The sequence below is a fragment of the Budorcas taxicolor genome, chromosome 5 (genome assembly GCF_023091745.1).
Source record: "Budorcas taxicolor isolate Tak-1 chromosome 5, Takin1.1, whole genome shotgun sequence".
NCBI lineage: Eukaryota > Metazoa > Chordata > Mammalia > Artiodactyla > Bovidae > Budorcas > Budorcas taxicolor.
In genome coordinates, this window is record NC_068914.1 from 21,591,141 (window position 1) to 21,612,679 (window position 21,539).

Genomic DNA, 21,539 nt, shown 5'->3' on the forward strand with positions numbered 1-21,539 from the left:
TTTCCCAGTACATTGTTGTAATGAAGGATGCTGTAGGAGGTGTCCTTGAACTGTTCCAGAGATACTTTCTAGCTCTTAAAATTTTGTAGATTATAAAATGCAAATGCCTTGGGTTATAATACCCATACCCTAGCAGGATTTTAGTTTTGGATTCACATTGCATTATGGCTACAAAAGGGTGGTAAAAACTCATCAGATTTTGACCTTCCTTTGACTTCATTTGCAAAATTCTGTAGTCTGATGCCTATTATTGCCTTGATCTCCAAATCAGTTTCCTCAGTTAACTAGAAAATGTTTTGATACTATACACAAAGTGATTAGTATGTATAGTGTTAGTATTTTTAATAGTATACTCAAATTTAGAGATGTAATTGTACTTAAATGCTTTCTTAAATTATTAGATTTGTCATAATTGTTTCATTTGAAATTTTCAGCATATCTTTGTTTTTAATAATATATATGAAAGAATTATAAATATTAATTATGAGTTTGTCTGATTATAAGTTTATTTGAAATCACAATTTTGACTATATGTACAAATTTCTCTGTTGAGTCACTGCAGACAGTCTTTGGCAGATTCTTATTATTCTCAAGAATACTTTATATATCCATTTTTGTAGTAAGAGAGTCATGGAGTATAACCCTGTGGCATATATTTGGAGAGCAGTAAGGTTTCTAGGCTCTATAATATTTGCCTCTATTTAACAAATTATTATTATCTAAAAATTAAATTATATCAAGAAAAGAGCCAATAAGGAAGATTTTTTTTTTTTTTTTGTACAGGGTGGTTTTGTTTGTGCATCTCTCTCTCTGCACATGTATCAGGCATACAGTGTAGTCTTAGCGAAGCACTGATCTTTTCAGTTACATGTACATGAAGAGATCATGATTATCTTTGGATATATACACTAAAACATTTATGGATCCAGGGGAAGGATTAGAGAGAGCGTGAGAGGCTGAAGGGCAGGGAGATGCTGATTTTGTGAAACTAAAACAGTGGGATCTGAGAAAGGTAGGAGGAGAATGGGGTAGACTCTCAGGGCAAGGAGTTGGAGTGAACATGGACCCTACCCTGAGATTCTGACTTCCCGTAGGGGTTGGAGGCAGACGTATAGAAAAAAGAACACTACTCTTTCCTAGAATCCCTGAGATTGAGAGGAGTGTTGAAAGGACTGATTCTGGGATAAAACATGATTTCATGAAAATGTGTCATTCTTTCTTTCACTTATTCATCTATCTATCCATAGTTCATTAGTAAAACCCAAACCAACCCTGGTTTTACAAATGGACTTTGTAAGAAAATAAGAAACTTAGAAGAAAGTTTGGAAGAAACTTTGAAAGAAAATAGGCAACAACTAAATGGAAAGATTTGTGCATTGATAGTAACACACAGTTCTATAGACTATAATAGTTTATAGGCTAATAATAGGCCAAGTTATACATAGGATAGATGTGTTTCTTACTGTTATCCTGTGAACCTTCAGTAAATACTTCCTGGGTGATTATTGACTGTGAATAAGTTAATATAGATTTGTTGGCTTATAAATTTGGGTAATAGTCTTCATGGCTGATGTTTTACTTTGAGTATGTTATGAAACTCTATACATGGTCACTTGCTATATATGTATTCTTATTAAAAAATCTCACTGAACCAACATTTAAGATTTATATTAAGGTCTGAAAGAATGGTTTGCAATGTTTTTCTTATTTTGTCTTGCCCAAACATGAAGATTTGCCTTTCTTTTTATAATAACGATGCCAATTTATGTTATTTCTTTTCTGTAAAGGAAAGGAAATTGCCCAAAACTTTCTTCTTCAAATCAAAACCCTCAAATAATTCCCCAAATAGAGAGATGTATCATGTCTTCCAAAGTCTTACCTGATTCTTCATCTGAATGGTCACTAACAAAAGGCAAAATGTGGGCTCTGGCTGCCCTAGTTGTTATGAGATTTCATGGAAGTCAAAGCATGTGTTTGCTGCAAGATATCTCTCACCAACTCAGCCATTCATTTTTTACTTAAGACTCCTGATAAATGCAAACTCACCTTGGCTGGGTTATAATTTTAGTTATGAACAAACCAGCATGAATTAATTTGTTAGAGGACCCAAGCCCAGAAACATGACCTGAGAAAACAGTTGGGGAATATCTTGTTTCTCTGTTGGTGGACTTGGCATCTTTGTCCTCTGAGGGCTACAGCTGATAGCAGGAGGAGGTGCTTGAATACTAATCACACATATGCTGTGATTTTCATCAGTGCTTTCCTCTAGAAAGTGTTTTTTCTTTATTAGTAAATGTCTTTTTGTTTTTGTGCACAGGCAGCATGTCAGCTGAAACACCAATCACACTGAGTATCAATCCTCAGGATCTGCGGGTCCAGACATTCACTGTAGAGAAACTACTGGAGCCTCTCATAATCCAGGTATTGATAACATGGAAATTACAATGAATAGTAACTGCAAAAGTACTAAGAAACATAGGAAAAATAAGTAATGGAAAGATTTGTTTTTTATAGAATGATATGTTATCCAAAATTGTCTTTTAAAATGTTTTATTATACATATTTCAATGCCATTCTCCCAAATCATCCCACCTTCAATTAGCCTCCAATTAAAATAAATAAATTTAAATTAAAAAAATGTTTTAAAGTGTACCAAAGTATCTATTTAGTAATAATAATGATAACATTCTGAAAGTTCCTCCCCAGATTCTTTTTAAAAAGCAAAAAAGTAATAATATGCATATGCAGTTTTGAAAGTACTTTTATGCAGATCATCTTGTTCAATTGTCATGAAAACCGAGTGAGGCAGGCACCATGGTTAAAACCATTCTTATTACACAGACGAGGAAACAGCTAGAAACAGCCTAGAGAATTTCAGTGACTTGCCTCAGAGTACATGGTGGCTCATCTGTCAAATAGGAAATTATTTTAAAACATCAAAATGTATGAGAAAGCAGATATTTAAGTTATTCTGTGATAAAATCTTTCCATAGAGTGAATAATTCCTTGATAATATGCATAATGATTCTCTGACTTTATTATGTAAGCCCAGATTTTATTTATTGGCTTTTCTTAGAGCAGAGTTTGGAGAAACTTACACTATAGTATAGATTTAAATTTTTTGTTTTTAACCCCAAATTTGTGAGAAAACTCCTCTTTAAGCTTACCTTCCATCATACCCCCCTAAGACAAATTGTCCCTTTTTCTAAGGCCTTGAAGTACTCTAGGGTTTCTTAAGTGAGAAATGACACTGACCTTACCTCTGATAATTTAAACATTTTCTGCTTGTCTTCTTTGTGAGGTGGATGGTGGGGAGGAGAGTAGCTCTAACAATAAACTTTGTACATATTTTTACTTAGCATATCTCCTACTGGAAAGATGATTTAAAACATGTGCCTCACTGATGATAGCTTAATCATGAACTTTGGCAGTCTATAAGACACTAATATCTGGTATGAAATTGATATTAGATGACTCTGAAACTTCACTGAAGTCTCTGTCTTTGCCACCCACAGAATGGTCTCATGTTAAAAAGAGAATTTTTGAACAACAAAATTATTTGCCCAAGCTCTTGATTTTCATTATAATGGGATTCTCCTTACAAAAAACCAGTACATTTCAAAGTCAGAGTCATTAATTTGAATTTGATGAATAACCTGCTTGTCACCCTGATCATGTATTACCTATCAATACAATAAAAAATTCCATTAAAGATATTTTACTAGAATGGCATCATACTAAATATCTCATCACATTCTTTTTTAAAAAGAGTGTTTAATTTGAAATTGTTACATTGTTTATTTTAAGCATGTAATATAGTCTCTGATTATAGTGGAAAACATTCCAAAAGAAGTTAATGATCTTTAAGTTCATAATGCCACCAGATAAAGTTATCATTTAGTAACCCCATTAAAAAAGTCTCACCTTTCATCATTATTTATCTTCATGTTATATTCCTTTGCTTTCAAGGTTCCACAGAAATTACTTACTATCTCTGTATATAACTCAAAGTCAAAATTACATTTTAATTTTTGGAGTAATTGGTCATAGATACTATTATGTCACTCTGATTTCTAAATTCATTGATTCATAAATCTTTATTGTGCTCTTTTTATAGTTACCAGTCTTTCTGACCAAACTTGATTTATCATTAATCTATTTTTTTTTCTTTTGGGCACTGGTAAATCACTAGGTCATTTTGCAGGGATGTTCAGTCTGGGATATATTTCAGTCATTCAGTTTCATTTTCTATGTATGATAACTTACACAGTTGCATCCTTCTGTAATAAATTCCTCCAATGGATCAGAAATAATTTTTTTCTCAGCAATTACATTTTTATGATTGCAACTGTAGGCCTCTGTACTTTATCACTTTTAAGATCTAAGTTTGGCAATGCAGTGCAGAAAGTCTATTTATGCAGAATTGCGATTAAAAGAATTTACATCTCTATGTTGTATGCTCTCTGAAGGAGATATAAACTGCTAAAGCATGCTACAGTTGTTACATAAGGGACTTATCTATAATCTTATTTGCCACAAAATATAATTTGCTATGTGTCAGATTCATGTAGAATGTGAGCTAGAACAGTTAATTTTAAATCCCTTAAGATAAGAACAATAACAAGCTCCTCATAATGTTATCTCCAATGAAGACAGAAGATCTTTTTGGGGGGCAAAGGTTCAAATATATTTTCTGACATAAATATATTTCATGTTTTCAAGTGGTAAATATAGAATTAGACCAATAGTAATAAACATTATCACTGTCTCTCACCTCTAACTTTTGTAGGAGCTCTTAGCCTTTCCACTTTGATAGTGTTTCACATCTATTTCTGGGAGTCCCTTAGGGATGGCTTTTATATACTCTATAATATGCATTGGGTCAAGTTTAAGAATATCTGCTCAATTTTTTATCAGTCAGCATAAGCTAGGCTATGCTGTGATAAAGCAGCCTCCAAATCTCTTGAAGCTTCAGTTCAGTTCATTTCAGTTGCTCAGTGGTGTCCAACTCTTTGTGACCCCATGAACTGCAGCACGCCAGGCCTCCCTGTCCGTCACCAGCTCCTGGAGTCTACCCAAACTCATGTCCATTGAGTTGGTGATGCCATCCAACCATCTCATTCTGTCGTCCCCTTCTTCTCCTGCCCTCAGTCTTTCCCAGCATTAGTCTTTTCAAATGAGTCAGCTCTTTGCATCAGGTGGCCAAAGTATTGGAGTTTCAGCTTCAACATCAGTCTTTCCAATGTACACCCAGGACTGATCTCCTTTAGGATGGACTGATTGGATCTCCTTGCAGTCCAAGGGACTCTCAGAAGTCTTCTCCAACACCACAGTTCAAAAACATCATTCTGCAGTGCTCAGCTTTCTTTATAGTCCAACTCTCACATCTGGAAAAACCATACTACTGGGTTTTCACTACTGGAAAAACCATAGCCTTGACTAGATGGACCTTTGTTGGCAAAGTAATGTCTCTGATTTTAATGTGCTGTGTAGGTTGCAGTGATTTTAGCTCAACAAAGTTTCATTTCTTGCTCAAGCTACATGTTTAAAGTGAGTTGGCTGGGAGGTCTCTGCTTTAATTCAGGCACTCAGGGACCCAGGCTAATGTATATTCCATCTCAATATTTATTTCCACTATGGTTAAAACAGGGAAAGGGAACACTATGAATCATGCAAGGGCTCCTAAATTGTCCACCTGGATGTGACATATGTCAGTTCCACTCACATTGCTTTTATCAAAGCAAGTCATGTGGTCAGTGGGGATGCTAGATGTGTGATCTTGTTCTGTTCCCAGGAGGATGAGAATATTTGTGAACAGCCCTGAAAACCGTTATCTTTCCATTGCTTCCTTTTCAGGGGTTCTTTTTTTGTTAAGTCTCCATCTGATTAGTCACCTTTCCACTCTGATCACATCCGAGCTTATCAGGGTGGGCAACTGACTTATTGACAATTATAGGTTGGCAAGAAGCCTGTGAGGCAGTCTGGCATGAGAGCTCTGCCTCTGGGATATGATGGTAAATTGATCCTATTGCCATCCTCTCTTTTGGGAATTGACTTTGGTTATAGTTAATCAGTTATCTAGCATTAAACAGTTATATCATGTGCAAAGCTGAGCAACACACAGAAAGAAGTAGAGATATGAAGGAGAGTTCTGTTGGAGCAATTTTCAAGTTTGGATCCACAAACTCATGCTGTTGAGGGACAATAAGGTTTCCTAGTTATCATGGTTTTAATGGATCCTTCCAATTTCCAAACCACAAACTAGTCTCAAAATAATACTGTAGCCTCTGTGGGGCCTCACAGTTTCCAGTTTCCTTGAGCATATACCGTATGGCCCTGATGCTTGTCTTTGTTTGTCATCTGATTCCCTGGCCTCCTACCTCTTCATCAGTGGCTGAAACTTCAGAAGTTCCATTAGTAGCAGTTATCAAAGGTTCTTGTAATGGCCCTCACTTGCTTATTATAGAATGAAGATTTTCCTGTAAAGCTTCTCTTCTGTGCTTCCCTTCATCTCCAGTTTCTGAAGTCTCCAATGTTTGACTCATCAGTTCTCCCAAACTAGTCTATCTGCCATGTTTTTCCATTTTGCCTGGTTTCATCTAGTTGATGTGTAGAAGGTAACTGCCAAAGATGCCCATTTTTAAGACTGGAAATGGACATGCCAAGGTCCCAATGCCTCTAAATTTTCAAAGTAGCAGAATGACACTGGGCTTTTTCAGAAGAGGAGAGAATACCTTTCTTCCAAACTGTGCTTCACTCTGTCATATATGCCCCGATGAATCATGTGTACCTAGAATCACATGAAATTCCTATGAGAACAGCCCCTTTCAGCCTTTCCCCTAATTTCTCTCTTCTACTTGTCTTAAGTGTCTGGGTGACAAACTGTTAATTCTTCTAAGCACCATGTTTTTCTTTCCTCTTTGACTCCTATGGAGGACTTCTCTGATATACCCCATTCTAGATGTTGATGCCCAAAGGGTTTATTTCCATTGTTCTACAGAGAGATTTGATTGACTTCCAGGTAGCAGGGAGAGGACCTGCTTTGGCTTCTTAGCTTCCTAGAATATAATTTCCTTTGTTTCTTTCAGAGAAGTTTTCATTTGTTTGTGGTTGTTTTCTGTCATTTTAGGGGCCATTTTGAATGAGCACGGTGCCTTTTACTTATATTTATTTGGCTTTATCTCCAAGCTTCTTTTTTTTGCATACTTGCTGATTATCCTATCAATAGAATTCATGTCAAAATTAATCTTGAAGGTTCCAAGAAAATCTCAAAGACAGGGATGAGCACATATAGTGTTCTTGTAGATTACTTTAAAAGTAAATATTGGAGTTTTGACTATAATCTTAACAAGTAACTTCGAAAGTTAGTAAGTTAAATCTTTTAAGTACTTATATGTACAAAGCATAGTGAGTATAAAGATGTTATTTGTATGGTGGGATGAAGAAATAAACTTAATTCTGCCTCTTTAATGTTTTAAATTTTAAGATGATGAGTATAGTTGAGTTGTTTCTTATAAAGTGAATTCTTCAATTTCTGCATTCTCTTACTGTTGGAAAACTGCTCCCATGGGAAAGTTGTTAGGCTACAATATTCCTTGAGAAACAAAATAGTTGAGAAAAAGGAAGCCACTTCTTAAAATAAGGATAAGAAAAACTAGTAGCTGATTAAAATAGCACAAGTCCATGGGAATATGCATGGTGAACATGCAAGGGAAGCCCCCACCACCAGAACTTTTTAGCTTTGAACTTAGCTGTGGGCAGATGTCTGTCTCTGAACGTACTTCGCTTCCTCTCGGCTTGCTTCCTAGACCTTTTATTCTATCAGACTCTGATTTTTTTAAATACACCAATGTTGTTGCTTTGTTGTTCTGGGTTCTCTGATTACCTCTGATCCACTTCACATCTGTTAATATTTTTTCTTTCAATCTTTTTCTCCACAAATTCTGATTGATCTCACAGATATCCACTTCCAGTTTAGCTGTGAAATAAGATCTTTTTCTTATAAACTTGTTGTGTAGGCAACCAGGTGGTATAGACTGATAAGCCCAGGTCCACTTGCCTTAGTGGAAATGGCTAGATTAATGGGAGCAATTGTGGTTCAGCTGTCCATATACCCCCAGATGTCCATATACTCCCAGATGTGGACATTTCCACTGCTTATGGTATGATTCTGCCCTTCATAGAATCCCCTGGTCTATTTTAGAACACTCAGCTTGTCCCAGAAGATATTGCTGCAGCTTGACACCTCCATGTTGCTAGACCAGCGGTTGGCAAACTTCTTCTGTGCCCTGGTCCACACAGTAGTTTCAGCTTTGATAGCTGTGTGGTTAGGCCATTCGAGATGGGTGTTCTCTGCTTTCTGTAGATCCTCCTTCTTGACCAATCCATGATTCACTCACATTATATCCAATCCTCTTAATTATAGGGCTTAATTAGTCCTTGTTAACTTAGAATCCCACCTGACTTCAGTTCTCCCCATAAACAGTGGCCTCCTTCTCCCCCTAGTAGCGAAGACTGCTGCCATGTCCTGCCCACTGTCTGCTGTAAAGGGTGGGGTGTTTCTCCAGGAACTTTTGTGTAAGATCTCTCTGATCAATAAACCATTGATGTCTTTGTTGCTGTCCACTGACTTTTTCTTCAGTCTGGAGGATGCGTAACTACAAGGCTTGCAGGCCTGTGGTGTGCAGCCCAATAACAGCCATAGATTCTCTGTTATAACTACTCTTCTGTTTTAGTTTGAAAGCAGCTGTAGATAATATATAAACAAGTGGATGTGACTGTGTTCCAATAAAGCATTATTTGCAGAATAAGGTAAGTGGCAAGATTTGGCTCTTGGTACTTAATTTGCAGACCCCTGCTCTAGACTGACCATTTTCTCATGGAGATACTCGGCACTCACACTGGTTAAGGAAGGATAAGAAATGTGCAATATCTCACACACAGTTGAGAGCCCTTGTGAGATAAATTATGATGGAGTGGTTTGTGGCTAAGCCCTGTGAGAGACACAAAAGCCTCATTGGGGGAAGAGTACTAACTAGGCAATTCAGAAAGGTTCTCTGTGTTGAGATCCTGTTAGCCCAGTGGGTTTTAACCCTGACTGCATGTTAAATTCACCTGGGGGAGCTTATAAACCTCCCAAGTGCTCAGGCCACACAGGAAACTAATTAAATCAGAATCTTTGGGAGTAGGACCAGGTAGTAATTTTTAAAGCTCCCAGCTGATTACAGTGTGAAAATTGCTGGCCTGGCAATTACATCAGCCAGTGGTGAGCATGATTCTGCTTCCTGGAGCAAGGCTTGTCCTAGAATGGTGCCCCTTCTTTGTCTTTCTAATAGGGTTAAATAGTGTCTGTCTTGAATAAATTTGTAAGGAATTCCTGGGAGTAACCTCCTTTATCAGCTCTGTTTGTGTTATGCTTAGTTCTCCTAGATCCCAGTGGGGCTATTAGTAGCAGCTCTAGGCAAATGACTGGAGCTGAGAACTGGGATCCATGTTCTGCAGCTATCCTTTATCCAGCAAGCCACTTATGGATCTATGCATGGATTAGATTATAGTGTTATGGTATTAGATTATGGTGATGTAGATCTATGTATGGATTAGATTATGGTGGACTCTAGAATTCTGAGTACCCAAGGCATGTTTTGTTTGCCAATGTTAGGTGGAGGAAGCACAAATGAGGGAAGAGATTCATAATGCACAAGTCTGAAATTACAGTGTGGTATTACATTACATGAAGTTTACCTTTACAATTACCTGTAACCAGTTTTTCTCAACCTTAGCTGCAAAAGGGTACTTAATTTGGGTACTTGAGGAATTTATAAACATCCTGATAGCCCCAGCCTACAGCTAAGCCAATAAAATCAGAATATCTGGAGTAGGATCCCATTAACATTATTTTTGAAAGCCTCCCAGGTGATTCTATTGCACAGTCACTAAAGTAGACCTTGCTGCTGCCAGAGTGTTGTCCATGGACTGCCAGTATCAGGCTCATTTGGAAACTCTTAAAAAATGCAGAACCCTGTCCTAGATCCACTGAATCAAATATGTGCACACTTCTATATTTAAAATGGATAACCAATAAAGACCTATTGTATAGCACTTGGAATTCTGCTCAATGTTATGTGCCACCCTGGATGGGAAGTGGGTTTGGGGGAGAATGGATACATGTACATATATGGCTGAGTCTCTTTGCTGTTCACCTGAAACTACCACATCGTTAATCAGCTATGGCCCGTGCAAGATGTTTTTGGTGTTTAAAAATATAAAAAGAAAAACTATAGACCATGAAAAGACAAAGTATATTAAATCACCAACTAGAAATATATTCTTTGTTCTACTAAAAAAAAAAAAAAAATATATATATATGGTATAATAAGATCCCATGTTATTTGTATCACTTTAAAGTTTGAGAAGCTAGGGTAGGAGACTGTAAATTTCAAATTTAAATAGCAACGTGTGTAGCCAGAGTTGAAAACCACTGCTCTGTATCTTTAGTGACCTGCTGGTGTGTACGTGGTGAAGTCACCAGGAGAGTCCTAACTGATAATCATTCATTGCTCTGCAGTTGAGTCTTTGAAGGGGATTCCTTAGTGATTGTCTTGTGTGACCAGTGCATTTCTTCTTAAGAAGATTTACCTTTCCCACACTTTGACTTAGACTTAGCCACCCTCACTCCCTTCTTTTTCCAAGCCTGTGGTTAGTCTCATGCCAAGTGATAATGTTCTACCCAGAAATTGGCTTTTGGACACTAGGAAGCATGGCCTGAGAAATGAGATTTTCAAGAGCTTCTCCTTTAGGATGTTTGGAACCATGACACAGTTTGTCTTGGCATATATATATATATATATAATCTCTGGGAAAGTTGCTTAACTTTGAGTTCGTATATACAGGTGACCTTTGGACAATGCAGGGGTTAGGAGTACATACCTTTTGTGCAATTGAAAATCTGCATATAACTTACAGCTGGCTCTCTGTATCTGAGATTCCTAGGTGTTCACGGTTCCGCAGCTGTGGATTCAGGCAGCCTCAGATGTAGTATTTACTACTGAAATCCACATTTGAGTGGACACCTGTAGTTCAAACCCATGTTGTTTAAGGGTCAACTGTACATATATATGGGAGAAGGCGATGGCATCCCACTCCAGTACTCTTGCCTGGAAAACCCCATGGACGGAGGAGCCTGGTAGGCTGCAGTCCACGGGGTCGCTGAGAGTTGGACACAACTCAGTGACTTCACTTTCACTTTTCACTTTCATGCACTGGAGAAGGAAATGGCAACCCACTCCAGTGTTCTTGCCTGGAGAATCCCAGGGATGGCAGAGCCTGGTGGGCTGCCATCTATGGGGTCGCACAGAGTCGGACACGACTGAAGTGACTTAGCGGCAGCAGCAGCAGTACATATATATATATGTATATATTCATAGTACTGAATGCTCTGTAAATTAAGGCTTAACAAAAGTGGTTTGTGATTTTCATGAGTTTTTTTCTTTTAGGAAACAATTTGCATTCTTAACCCTGACTTGCAAGATACTGCAGTTCTTCAGTTTAGACACATTTTTCTGTGTTCTCTCCCTCATATTTTTAACATTTCTGAAATTAGAATGCATCATAGAATGGATATGAACATTTTAATGTAGTTTTCCTTTTTGATACTTGTAGAGGATCACAAATTTATCCACAATACACTTAAGCTCTTCTGTCTTTCATAAGTGATTTGATATTCCTCATAAGCTCCCATTCCCTGGAGACTGGGATAAATCTCTCAGTCTAAATTGGACTGGGCCAATAAGATTGGCAAACTGATATGATTCAGCAATATAAAGCCTTTCTGGTAACTACTCAGGTTCTTTGGATCAGAAATGTGTGGTTGGGGTGAAGAGTGTTGTTTATGTGAGCTCATGGAGATGGGAGATGGGGCCTTTGGATCCATGTGGTAACCTTTGGACACTTAGTGTCTATTACTGCTGGATGGCTGGTCTGGAATGCTCTACTGAATGGTGACTTTTGAGTGGTGACCACTACTATGCATGAGTCCTCTGGGCACCACTGTGCATTTTCTAATATGGTCTATAGCTGATAAAATTGATAGAGTGCTCTTTTCAGCTTGTTTAAGGTCCATGGTTCTCCTCAGATGCCTTAACCTCACCTTGGCCCTTGATGGTGCTTCATGCCAAGTCCCAGCTACATCCTCCATCAAGTGTCTGGCATTCTCTCTCTACCTCTCAGCCTGTAGGATTACCTTGGTTCTCACCATGGTGGGCTCAGGGAAAGCCCACCAATCTTCAATTCAGTCATACTTTGATTGTCCTTCAGGGAATCTAGAATGGTCTGGGTCTTATCCATACTTCATGGGAATCAAGAGTGGCTTAGAAAAGCTAAACTGGCCTTCCTTTTAACTATTTACACAGTGACGCCAAGATTACACTGTGGCTAACCCAGGGTTTGTTCACAGCAGCTTCTGAGGCAGTTTTCTTCCAGAGTCCCGAAGCTAAATGGAGCCAAATCCCTCTGCTTTCAGTGTTTTCTGCAATCATGCTAAAAGAGCACTCCCCCCGCCTCTTACCCCGACCCCAACCCAGTATGGGTGAGTTCAGAGAGGGGAAATAAGGAAGGGTGTTTTGCTTGTCTTTCTTACCTCTGAGCTCCTGCTTTCCATAGTTTCTTGGGGTTAGCTAAGGAGAGTGTCCCTACTTCTTTTTCCTGTCTCACCAGATCGTTTTCATGACTCTATGTTTTTCTAGTCTATCAAATCCAGCTTCTGCTAATGGGAGTTAATAAATTTAGAAAATAGTTTTCTGTTTCTCTAATGGCTTTCACAACTGTTCTTGCTTAGGACTGCAAGAAAGTGAGCTTTGAAACTCAAAGACAGTATTTTTTTCCCTCTGCTCTCTCTTTTCCTTGTATAATATGACTCATGGCTCAGCCTTGGATTTGACAGGTTCATTACTGACAAAATATTATCTACACTTGCATTCTGAAAAGAAGTGGTTAAATTGATGGTATATATTATAATTGATGGTGTTTTAAAATTAAAGGACTATGGAAATATCCTGATGCTTTGAAGAAGGAACTTTAAGATGTATAAATCAAGCATTGGCCAAAAGGGTTCAAGATTGGTGACTAAATATTTAACTTAAAAAAATAAGGCAAAAATGGCTTTCTCAACTTAGAGACAATCATGAGAAATAAGATGGACATGACCTAATCAATTTTAAACTGAACATCATCATTTAAATCACTGATGGGTTATATTCAAACCATATTATGTTGTTATAAAATCTTCACTATAGGTCCTACAAATCTAATCACTATCTCATTAGTCATTCTGGCTTTTTGTTTGTTATTTCTTATTCATGTTTGAAGCAGGTGATTTTTGTATATATTTCCCCAGACATCTTTAATAAAAAAGAGTTTTATGTTAGAATAGAACAGGACTAAATTTGATGGCCTAGAGTAAATGGATAAAAATGAATTTGGTGACAGATAGTAGCACCTAAATTCATATAAAACCTCATAATTTTGTGTTAGCAAAGCATATTGGCATAGTTTATTTAATATTATGGTTAAAAGGTTATAAATGATTATTTTAAAAATCTGGAACAGAGAATTAGGGGTCATAACCATATCCCACATCAATCACTGCTGGAAGTGGAATGATGGACTGGATTGACCAAGGGACCCTGTGGACATGCTTGACCTATAGCATATGAGATCAACCCATTTTCGATTTTAGGGCCAGCTTTGGGCTAATTGGATTTTTTGTTTCTTATTTGGTTTCCTTCAAGCAGTCAATGGTTGCTGACGGAAAGAATTATCTTTTTGCTTTTTCTTGCTCAGCATTTCTTTAAATCAGTTTGGGTAAAACTATTGGTTATTGATTCACCAGAATGATTAATGCTTGATTTAGCTGTACATAGCAGCATGAATTTAATTTCTCCTTGATTTTCTTAGTTCAGCATCTTGATAATTTTTCTCCTCATTTTTGAAAACATTTGAAGAGAAGGAGACTATAATTAACATTAACTTTACATTTTTTACTGAAGGCTGCATTTGCCTCTGAATCATAGCTCTGTATAAAAAAAGTTTTTTTTTTTTTTTCCAAACAGTTACATTTAAAATTGCAAAAGCCATATATCCTAGGATTAATAGAGTTCATGGTTGGGTTTCCTGTGGGATAACTACCTCTCAATGTTGGGAGTGCCCAAAGCTAAGTCCTATAACTTCTCTAGCTATCCTTTGTTTTCAGAGATCTCATTGTTTCATGACTTTGGAAAACAAATAGTGTTCTCAAATATCTTTGAAATTTTTATTAAGACTAGCAAAACCATTGACACATGAGTAGTTAAAATGAAAATGTAAGTCACAATAAACATATCTCTGGCTCATAACTTCTCTCAACTCTGGAACTGTATACTAGTCTCCAGCTTAGCAACTCTAATAGGCAAACCTAAAATGTCTGAGCTCAACTCTTGATTCCTCCTCCCTACTCATTTCTTTTAAAGTTGTATTATCTCTATACCTGGTTGCTCAGGTTATGTGCCATAGAGTTATTCTTGACCTCCTGTTTCTTTCATAATCCATACACAATCTATAAGCAAACCCTGTTGACTCACTTCAGATTTACCAGAATTCTGTCACTTCTCAACAACTCCACTACTGCTCCCTGGAACAAGCCAAGGTGGTCTCCACTGGGGCTACTGCAACAACTTCCTAAGTACTTTTCACCCTCTCCCAGATCCCTGCCCAGTCTTGTCTATTCTCTCAAAGAAGCCTGCCAGCCTGACCTCATCTTTTATGTTCTCCTCTCATTCTGTGGGAGGTACACTAGCCTTCCTGCTGCTCCTGGAACATACCAACAAAAATTGATTTGGGAGACCTTGCACTTTCTGTTTGGAATATTTTCCCCCAGATATTCAAAAGTCTTCTCTACTTCCTTGGGGTCCTTATTCTCTAATCATATAGGCCTTCTCTGATACCAAATCTATATTTCCCATCTCTCATCTGTCTCCATACCCTTGTTTACTTTCTTCACAGCACATGTCAATAACCACTACTATGCTATACAATTATTTTTGTGTTTGTTTATTCTCTCTCCCCTCAGTAGAATGAAGCTTTGCAGGTGCACCATAAATATTTGTTGAATAAATGAATGGTAGAGTCCAAACTTGCTTTGTTTTTTGTTTGTTTGATTTTGAGTTTTAAGGAGCTAAGTAAAAATGGAAAGAAACTAATATTTGATATTATTCTCAGTGTGTGATCTTTTCCTAGATGTGTTTAAGTTTATATATATATATATATATATTTTTTTTTTTTCTTCTGGGAATAAGTGTGCTTTCTGGATTAGGACATTTAGCTACAGCTGTTTATATGTTTGTCATGTAAATATCTGCTCTGTTTTGCCATCTGTTTGATCTAGAGAGCTAGTGGAACTGGTGTGGGATCTACATGTGCTTTGTTATCATTCCTTAATAGCTCCAAGATTACTTACAAGCTTTAATTAGTTGTGATTGTTAATCTAACAAACAAACAAAATCCTAAAGTATATTTTATTATTATTATTTTTTAACATTTATAATCATTACAGTTTTCTAATTTAATAGAAGTTTATATATTCATATATACATATATACATATGCATTAGAATGATTTCCCAATACTCTCCTGATACACCAGATTTTAACTTAGAGAGAGAAAATCATGGTGACTTACTATTTTGACATACAGGGTTTAAAAATGTGTTAAAATCTAATGATTATTATTATTATTTTTTCTACTTTACAATACTATATTGGTTTAGCTATACATTGACATGAATCTGCCATGGGTGTACATGAGTTCTCAATCCTGAACCCCCCTCCCACCACCCTCCCCATATCATCTCTCTGGGTCATCCCAGTGCACCAGCCCCAAGCATCCTGTATCCTGTATTGAACCTAGACTGGTGATTCATTTCTTACATGATAGTATACATGTTTCAATGCCATTCTCCCAAATCATCCCACCCTCTCCCTCTCCCACAGAGCCCAAAAGTCTGTTCTATACATCTGTGTCTCTTTTGCTGTCTCACATGCAGGGTTATCATTACCATCTTTCTAAATTCCATATATATGCACTAGTATACTGTATTGGTGTTTTTCTTTCTGGCTTACTTCACTCTGTATAATCGGCTCCAGTTTCATCCACCTCATTAGAACTGATTCAAATGTATTCTTTGTAATGGCTGAGTAATACTCCATTGTGTATATGTACCACAGCTTTCTTATCCATTCGTTTGCTGATGGACATCTAGGTTGTTTCCATGTCCTGGCTATTGTAAACAGAGCTGCGATGAACATTGGGGTACACATGTATCTTTCAATTCTGGTTTCCTCTGTGTGTATGCCCAGCAGTGGGTTTGCTGGGTCATAAGGCAGTTCTATTTGCAGTTTTTTAAGGAATCCCCACACTGTTCTCCATAGTGGCTGTACTAGTTTGCATTCCCACCAACAGTGTAAGAGGGTTCCCTTTTCTCCACACCCTCTCCAACATTTATTGCTTGTAGACTTTTGGATCACAGCCATTCTGACTGGTGTGAAATGGTACCTCATTGTGGTCTTGATTTGCATTTCTCTGATAATGAGTGATGTTGAGCATCTTTTCATGTGTTTGTTAGCCATCTGTATGTCTTCTTTGGAGAAATGTCTATTTAGTTCTTCGGCCCATTCTAAAGTATATTTTAAAAGATGATGGCTGTTTTATATTTTCTGTATCATTTGTAAGTGAGGGCTGTTGAAGACTATACTGTGTTCCTTGTAAATTCATATGTTAAGCCCAAGCCCTCAGTACCTTGGAATGTGACTGTATTTTGAAGTAGAGTCTTTAGAGAGGTATTGAGTTTAAAATGGAATCTTGATAGTGGGCCCTAATCCAATATGATCTAATCCAATCTTAGAAGATTAGAACACACAGAAAGAGACACCAGGGATGTGTGGACAGAGAAAAGAACATGTCACGGTGAGAAGTAACCATCTGTAAGCCAATGAGGGAGGTTTAAGAAATCAGTCTTGTTGACCCTTTGACCTTGAACTGTTAGCCTCCATAACTGTGAGACATTTCTCTTTTTTAAGCTACTCACTCTGTTGTACTTTATTGTGGGAGCCCTAATAATATGATTTTTATCCTTTCATTTGAAATGAAATTCAGTAATAAAAATTGTGTGCCTGCTCTTTTTTCTTTTTATGAGTTTTTTTTGTTTGTTTTACCACTTATATTTCTTTTTTTAAAATTTATTTTTTTGTTGAAGGATAATTTCTTTACAGAATTTCATTGTTTTCTGTCAAACCACAACATGAATCAGCCATAGGTATACATATATTCCCTCCCTTTTGAATCTCCCTCCCATCTCCCTCCCCATCTCACCCCTCTAGGTAGATACAGTACCCTGTTTGAGTTTCCTGAGTCATAGAGCAAATTCCTGTTGGCTGTCTATTTTACATATGGTAATGTAAGTTTCCATGTTACTCTTTCCATACATCTCACCCTCTCCTCCCCTCTCCCCATGTCCATCAGTCTGTTCTCTATTTCTCTTTGTCCACTGCTGCCCTGTAAATAAATTCTTCAGAACCATTTTTCTAGATTCCGTATATGTTCATTAGAATATGATACTTATCTTTCTCTTTTTGATTCACTTCACATTGCATAATAGGTTCTAGATTCATCCACCTCTTCAGAACTGACTCAAATGTGTTCCTTTTTATAGTTGAGTAATATTCCATTATGTATATGTACCACAATTTCCTTATCCCTTCATCTGTCCATGGGCATCTAGGTTGCTTCCATGTTCTAGCTATTGTAAATAGTGCTGCAATGAACAATGGGATGCATGTGTCTTTTTCAACCCTGGTCTCCTCAGGGATTATATGCCTAGGAGTAGGACTGCTGGGTCATATGGTGGTTTTATTCCTAGTTTTTAAAGGAATCTCTATACTGTCTTCCATAGTGGTTGTGTCAATTTATGTTTTTTCTTTTAATAAGGATTTTATTTTATTTTATTTTAAATTTATTTATTTTTTATTTTTATTTTTTTTAATTTTAAAATCTTTAATTCTTACATGTGTTCCCAAACATGAACCCCCCTCCCACCTCCCTCCCCATAACATCTCTGTGGGTCATCCCCATGCACCAGCCCCAAGCATGCTGTATCCTGCGTCAGACACCTCACACAGAATGGCCATCATCATAAAGTTAAACAATAAATGCTGGAGAGGGTGTGGAGAAAAGGGAACACTCTTGCACTGTTGGTGAGAACATTCTCACCAACAGTGCATTCTCACCAACAGTGCAAGAGTGTTCCCTTTTCTCCACACCCTCTCCAGCATTTATTGTTTAACTTTATGATGATGGCCATTCTGTGTGAGGTGTGAGGTGATATCTCATTGTGGTTTTGATTTGCATTTCTCTAATAATGAGTGATGCTGAGCATCTTTTCATGTGTTTGTTAGCCATCTGTAGGTCTTTGGAGAAATGTCTGCTTAGGTCCTTTTCCCACTTTTTGATTGGGTTGTGTATTTTCCTGGTATTGAGTTGTATGAGCTGCTTGTATATTTTGGAAATTAATCCTCTGTCAGTTGTTTTATTGGCTATTATTTTCTCCCATTCCAAGGGTTGTCTTTTCACCTTGCTTATAGTTTCTTTTGCTGTGCAAAAGCTTTTAAGTTTAATCAGGTCCCACTTGTTTACTTTTGTTTTTATTTCCATTACTCTAGGAGGTGGGTCATAGAGGATCTTGCTCTGATTTATGTCATCGAGTGTTCTGCCAATGTTTTCCTCTAAGGGTTTTATAGTTTCTGGTCTCACATTTAGATCTTTAATCCATTTTGAGTTTATCTTTGTGTATGATGTTAGGAAGTGTTCTAATTTCATTCTTTTACATGCAGCTGTCCAGTTTTCCCAGCACCTTTTATTGAAGAGGCTGTCTTTGCCCCATTGTATATTCTTGCCTCCTTTGTCAAAAATAAGGTGCCCATAGGTGCATGGGTTTATTTCTTGGCTTTCTATTTTGTTCCATTGGTCTATATTTCTGTTTTTGTGCCAGTACCATACTGTCTTGATGACTGTAGATTTGTAGTATAATCTGCAATCAGGAAGGTTGATTCTTCTAGCTCCATCCTTCTTTCTCAAGTCTGCTTTGGCTCTTTGGGGTCTTTTGTGTTGCCGTATGGATTGTGAAATTTTTTGTTCTATGAAAAATGCCATTGGTAATTTGATAGGGATCACATTGAATCTGTAGATTGCATTTGGTAGTATAGTCATTTTCACAATATTGATTCTTCCTACCCAGGAACATGGAATATCTCTCCATCTGTTTATGCCATCTTTAATTTCTTTCATCAGTGTCTTATAACTTTCTGTGTCCAGTTCTTTTGTCTCCTTAGGTAAGTTTATTCCTAGATATTTAATTCTTTTTGTTGCAATGGTGAATGGGATTGATTCCTTAACTTCTCTTTCTGATTTTTTCATTGTTATTATATAGAAATGCAATGATTTCTGTGTACTGATTTTGTATCATGCAACTTTGCTAAATTCACTGATTAGCTCTAGTAATTTTCTGATACTATCTTTAGGGTTTTCTATGTACAGTATCATGTCATCTGCAAACAGTGAGAGCTTTCCTGCTTCTTTTCCAATCTGGATTCCTTTTATTTCTTTTTCTTCTCTGATTACTGTAGCTAGGACTTCCAGAACTAAGTTAAATAATAGTGGTGAAAGTGGACATCCTTGTCTTGTTCCTGATCTTAGGGGGAATGCTTTCAGTTTCTCACCATTGAAAATAATGTTTGCTGTAGGCTTATCACATATGGCCTTTACTATGTTGAGGTAGGTTTCTATGCCCATTTTTTTGAAGAGTTTTAATCATAAATGGGTGCTGAATTGTGCCAAAGGCTTTTCCTGCATCTATTGAGATGATCATATGGTTTTTATCTTTCAATTTGTTAATATGGTGTATCAGATTGATTGATTTGCATATATTGAAGAATCTTTGCATTCCTGGAATAAACACAACTTGATCATGGTGTATGAGCTTTTGATGTGTTGCTGAATTCTGTTTGCTAAAATTTTGTTGAGGATTTTTGCATCTATGTTCATCAGTTATATTGGCCTGTAGTTTTCTTTTTTTGTGTTGTCTTTGTCTGATTTTGGTATCAGGGCAATGGTGGCCTCGTAGAGTGAATTTGGAAGTGTTCCTTCCTCTGGAGTTTTTTGAAAGAGTTTCAGAAGGATAGGCATTAGCTCCTCTCTAAATGTTTGATAGAATTCTCCTGTGAAGCCATTTGGTCCTGGGCTTTTGTTTTTTGGGAGATTTTCGATCACAACTTCAATTTTAGTGCTTGTAATTTCTGTTTCTTCCTGGCTCAGTCTTGGAAGATTGAACTTTTCTAAGAATCTGTCCATTTCTTCCAGGGTATCCATTTTATTGCCATATAGTTGTTCATAATAGTCTCCTATAATCCTTTGTATTTCTGCATTGTCTGTTGTAACCTCTTCTTTTTCATTCCTAATTTTGTTGATTTGCTTCTTCTCTCTTTTTTTCTTGATGAGTCTGGCTAAAGGCTTGTCAATTTTGTTTATCTTCTCAAAGAACCAGCTTTTAGTTTGATTAATCTTTGCTATTGTTTCTTTCATTTCTTTTTCATTTATTTCTGCTCAGATCTTTATGATTTCTTTCCTTCTCCTAATTTTGGTTTCTTTTTGTTCTTTTTCCATTTGTTTTCGGTGTAAAGTTAGGCTGTCTGTTCGATGTTTTTCTTGTTTCTTGAGGTAGAAATGTATTACTATAAACTTACCTCTGAGAACTGCTTTTGCTGTTCTCATAGGTTGTGAATTGTCATGTTTTCATTGCCATTTGTTTCTAGAAATTTTTTGATTTCCTTTTTGATTTCTTCAGTAACCTGTTGGTTATTTAGAAATGTGTTGTTTAATCTCCATGTGTTTGTGTTTCATACAGTTTTTTTCTTGTAATTGATATCTAGTCTCATAGCATTGTGGTCAGAGAAGATGCTTGATATGATTTCAGTTTTCTTAAATTTACTGAGGTTTAATTTGTGACCCAAGATGTGGTCTGTCCTGGAGAGTGTTCCATGTGCACTTGAGAAGAAGGTGTATTATTCTGCATTTGGATGGAATGTCCTAAAGATATCAATGAGATCCATCTCATATAATGTATCATGTAAGACTTGTGCTTCCTTATTCATTTTCTGTTTTGATAATTTGTCATTGGTGTAAGTGGGGTGTTAAAGTCTCCTACTATTATTGTGTTACTGTCAATTTCTCCTTTTATGTCTGTTAGTATTTGTTTTATGTGTTGAGGTGCTCCTATATTGTGTGAACATATGGCAACCCACTCCAGTACTCTTGCCTGGTAAATTCCATGGACAAAGGAGCCTGGTAGGCTACAGTCCATGGGGTTGCAAAGAGTTGGACATGACTGAGCGACTTTACTTACTATGTTGGGTGCATAGAAATGTACAATTGTTATGTCTTCCTCTTGGGTTGATCCCTTG

The 21,539-nt window shown here is 37.0% G+C and overlaps 1 protein-coding gene across 1 annotated transcript in view; it reads left to right on the forward strand.

The window, feature by feature from the left end:
• The window catches only part of CTNNA3 (catenin alpha 3), a 1,850,481-nt gene that overhangs the window by 50,858 nt on the left and 1,778,084 nt on the right, over positions 1 to 21,539 (forward strand). The window contains exon 2 of the mRNA XM_052639474.1: positions 2,318 to 2,421. Coding sequence (XP_052495434.1) covers positions 2,318 to 2,421 — 104 coding nt within the window. The remainder of the gene's footprint in view (positions 1 to 2,317; positions 2,422 to 21,539) is intronic.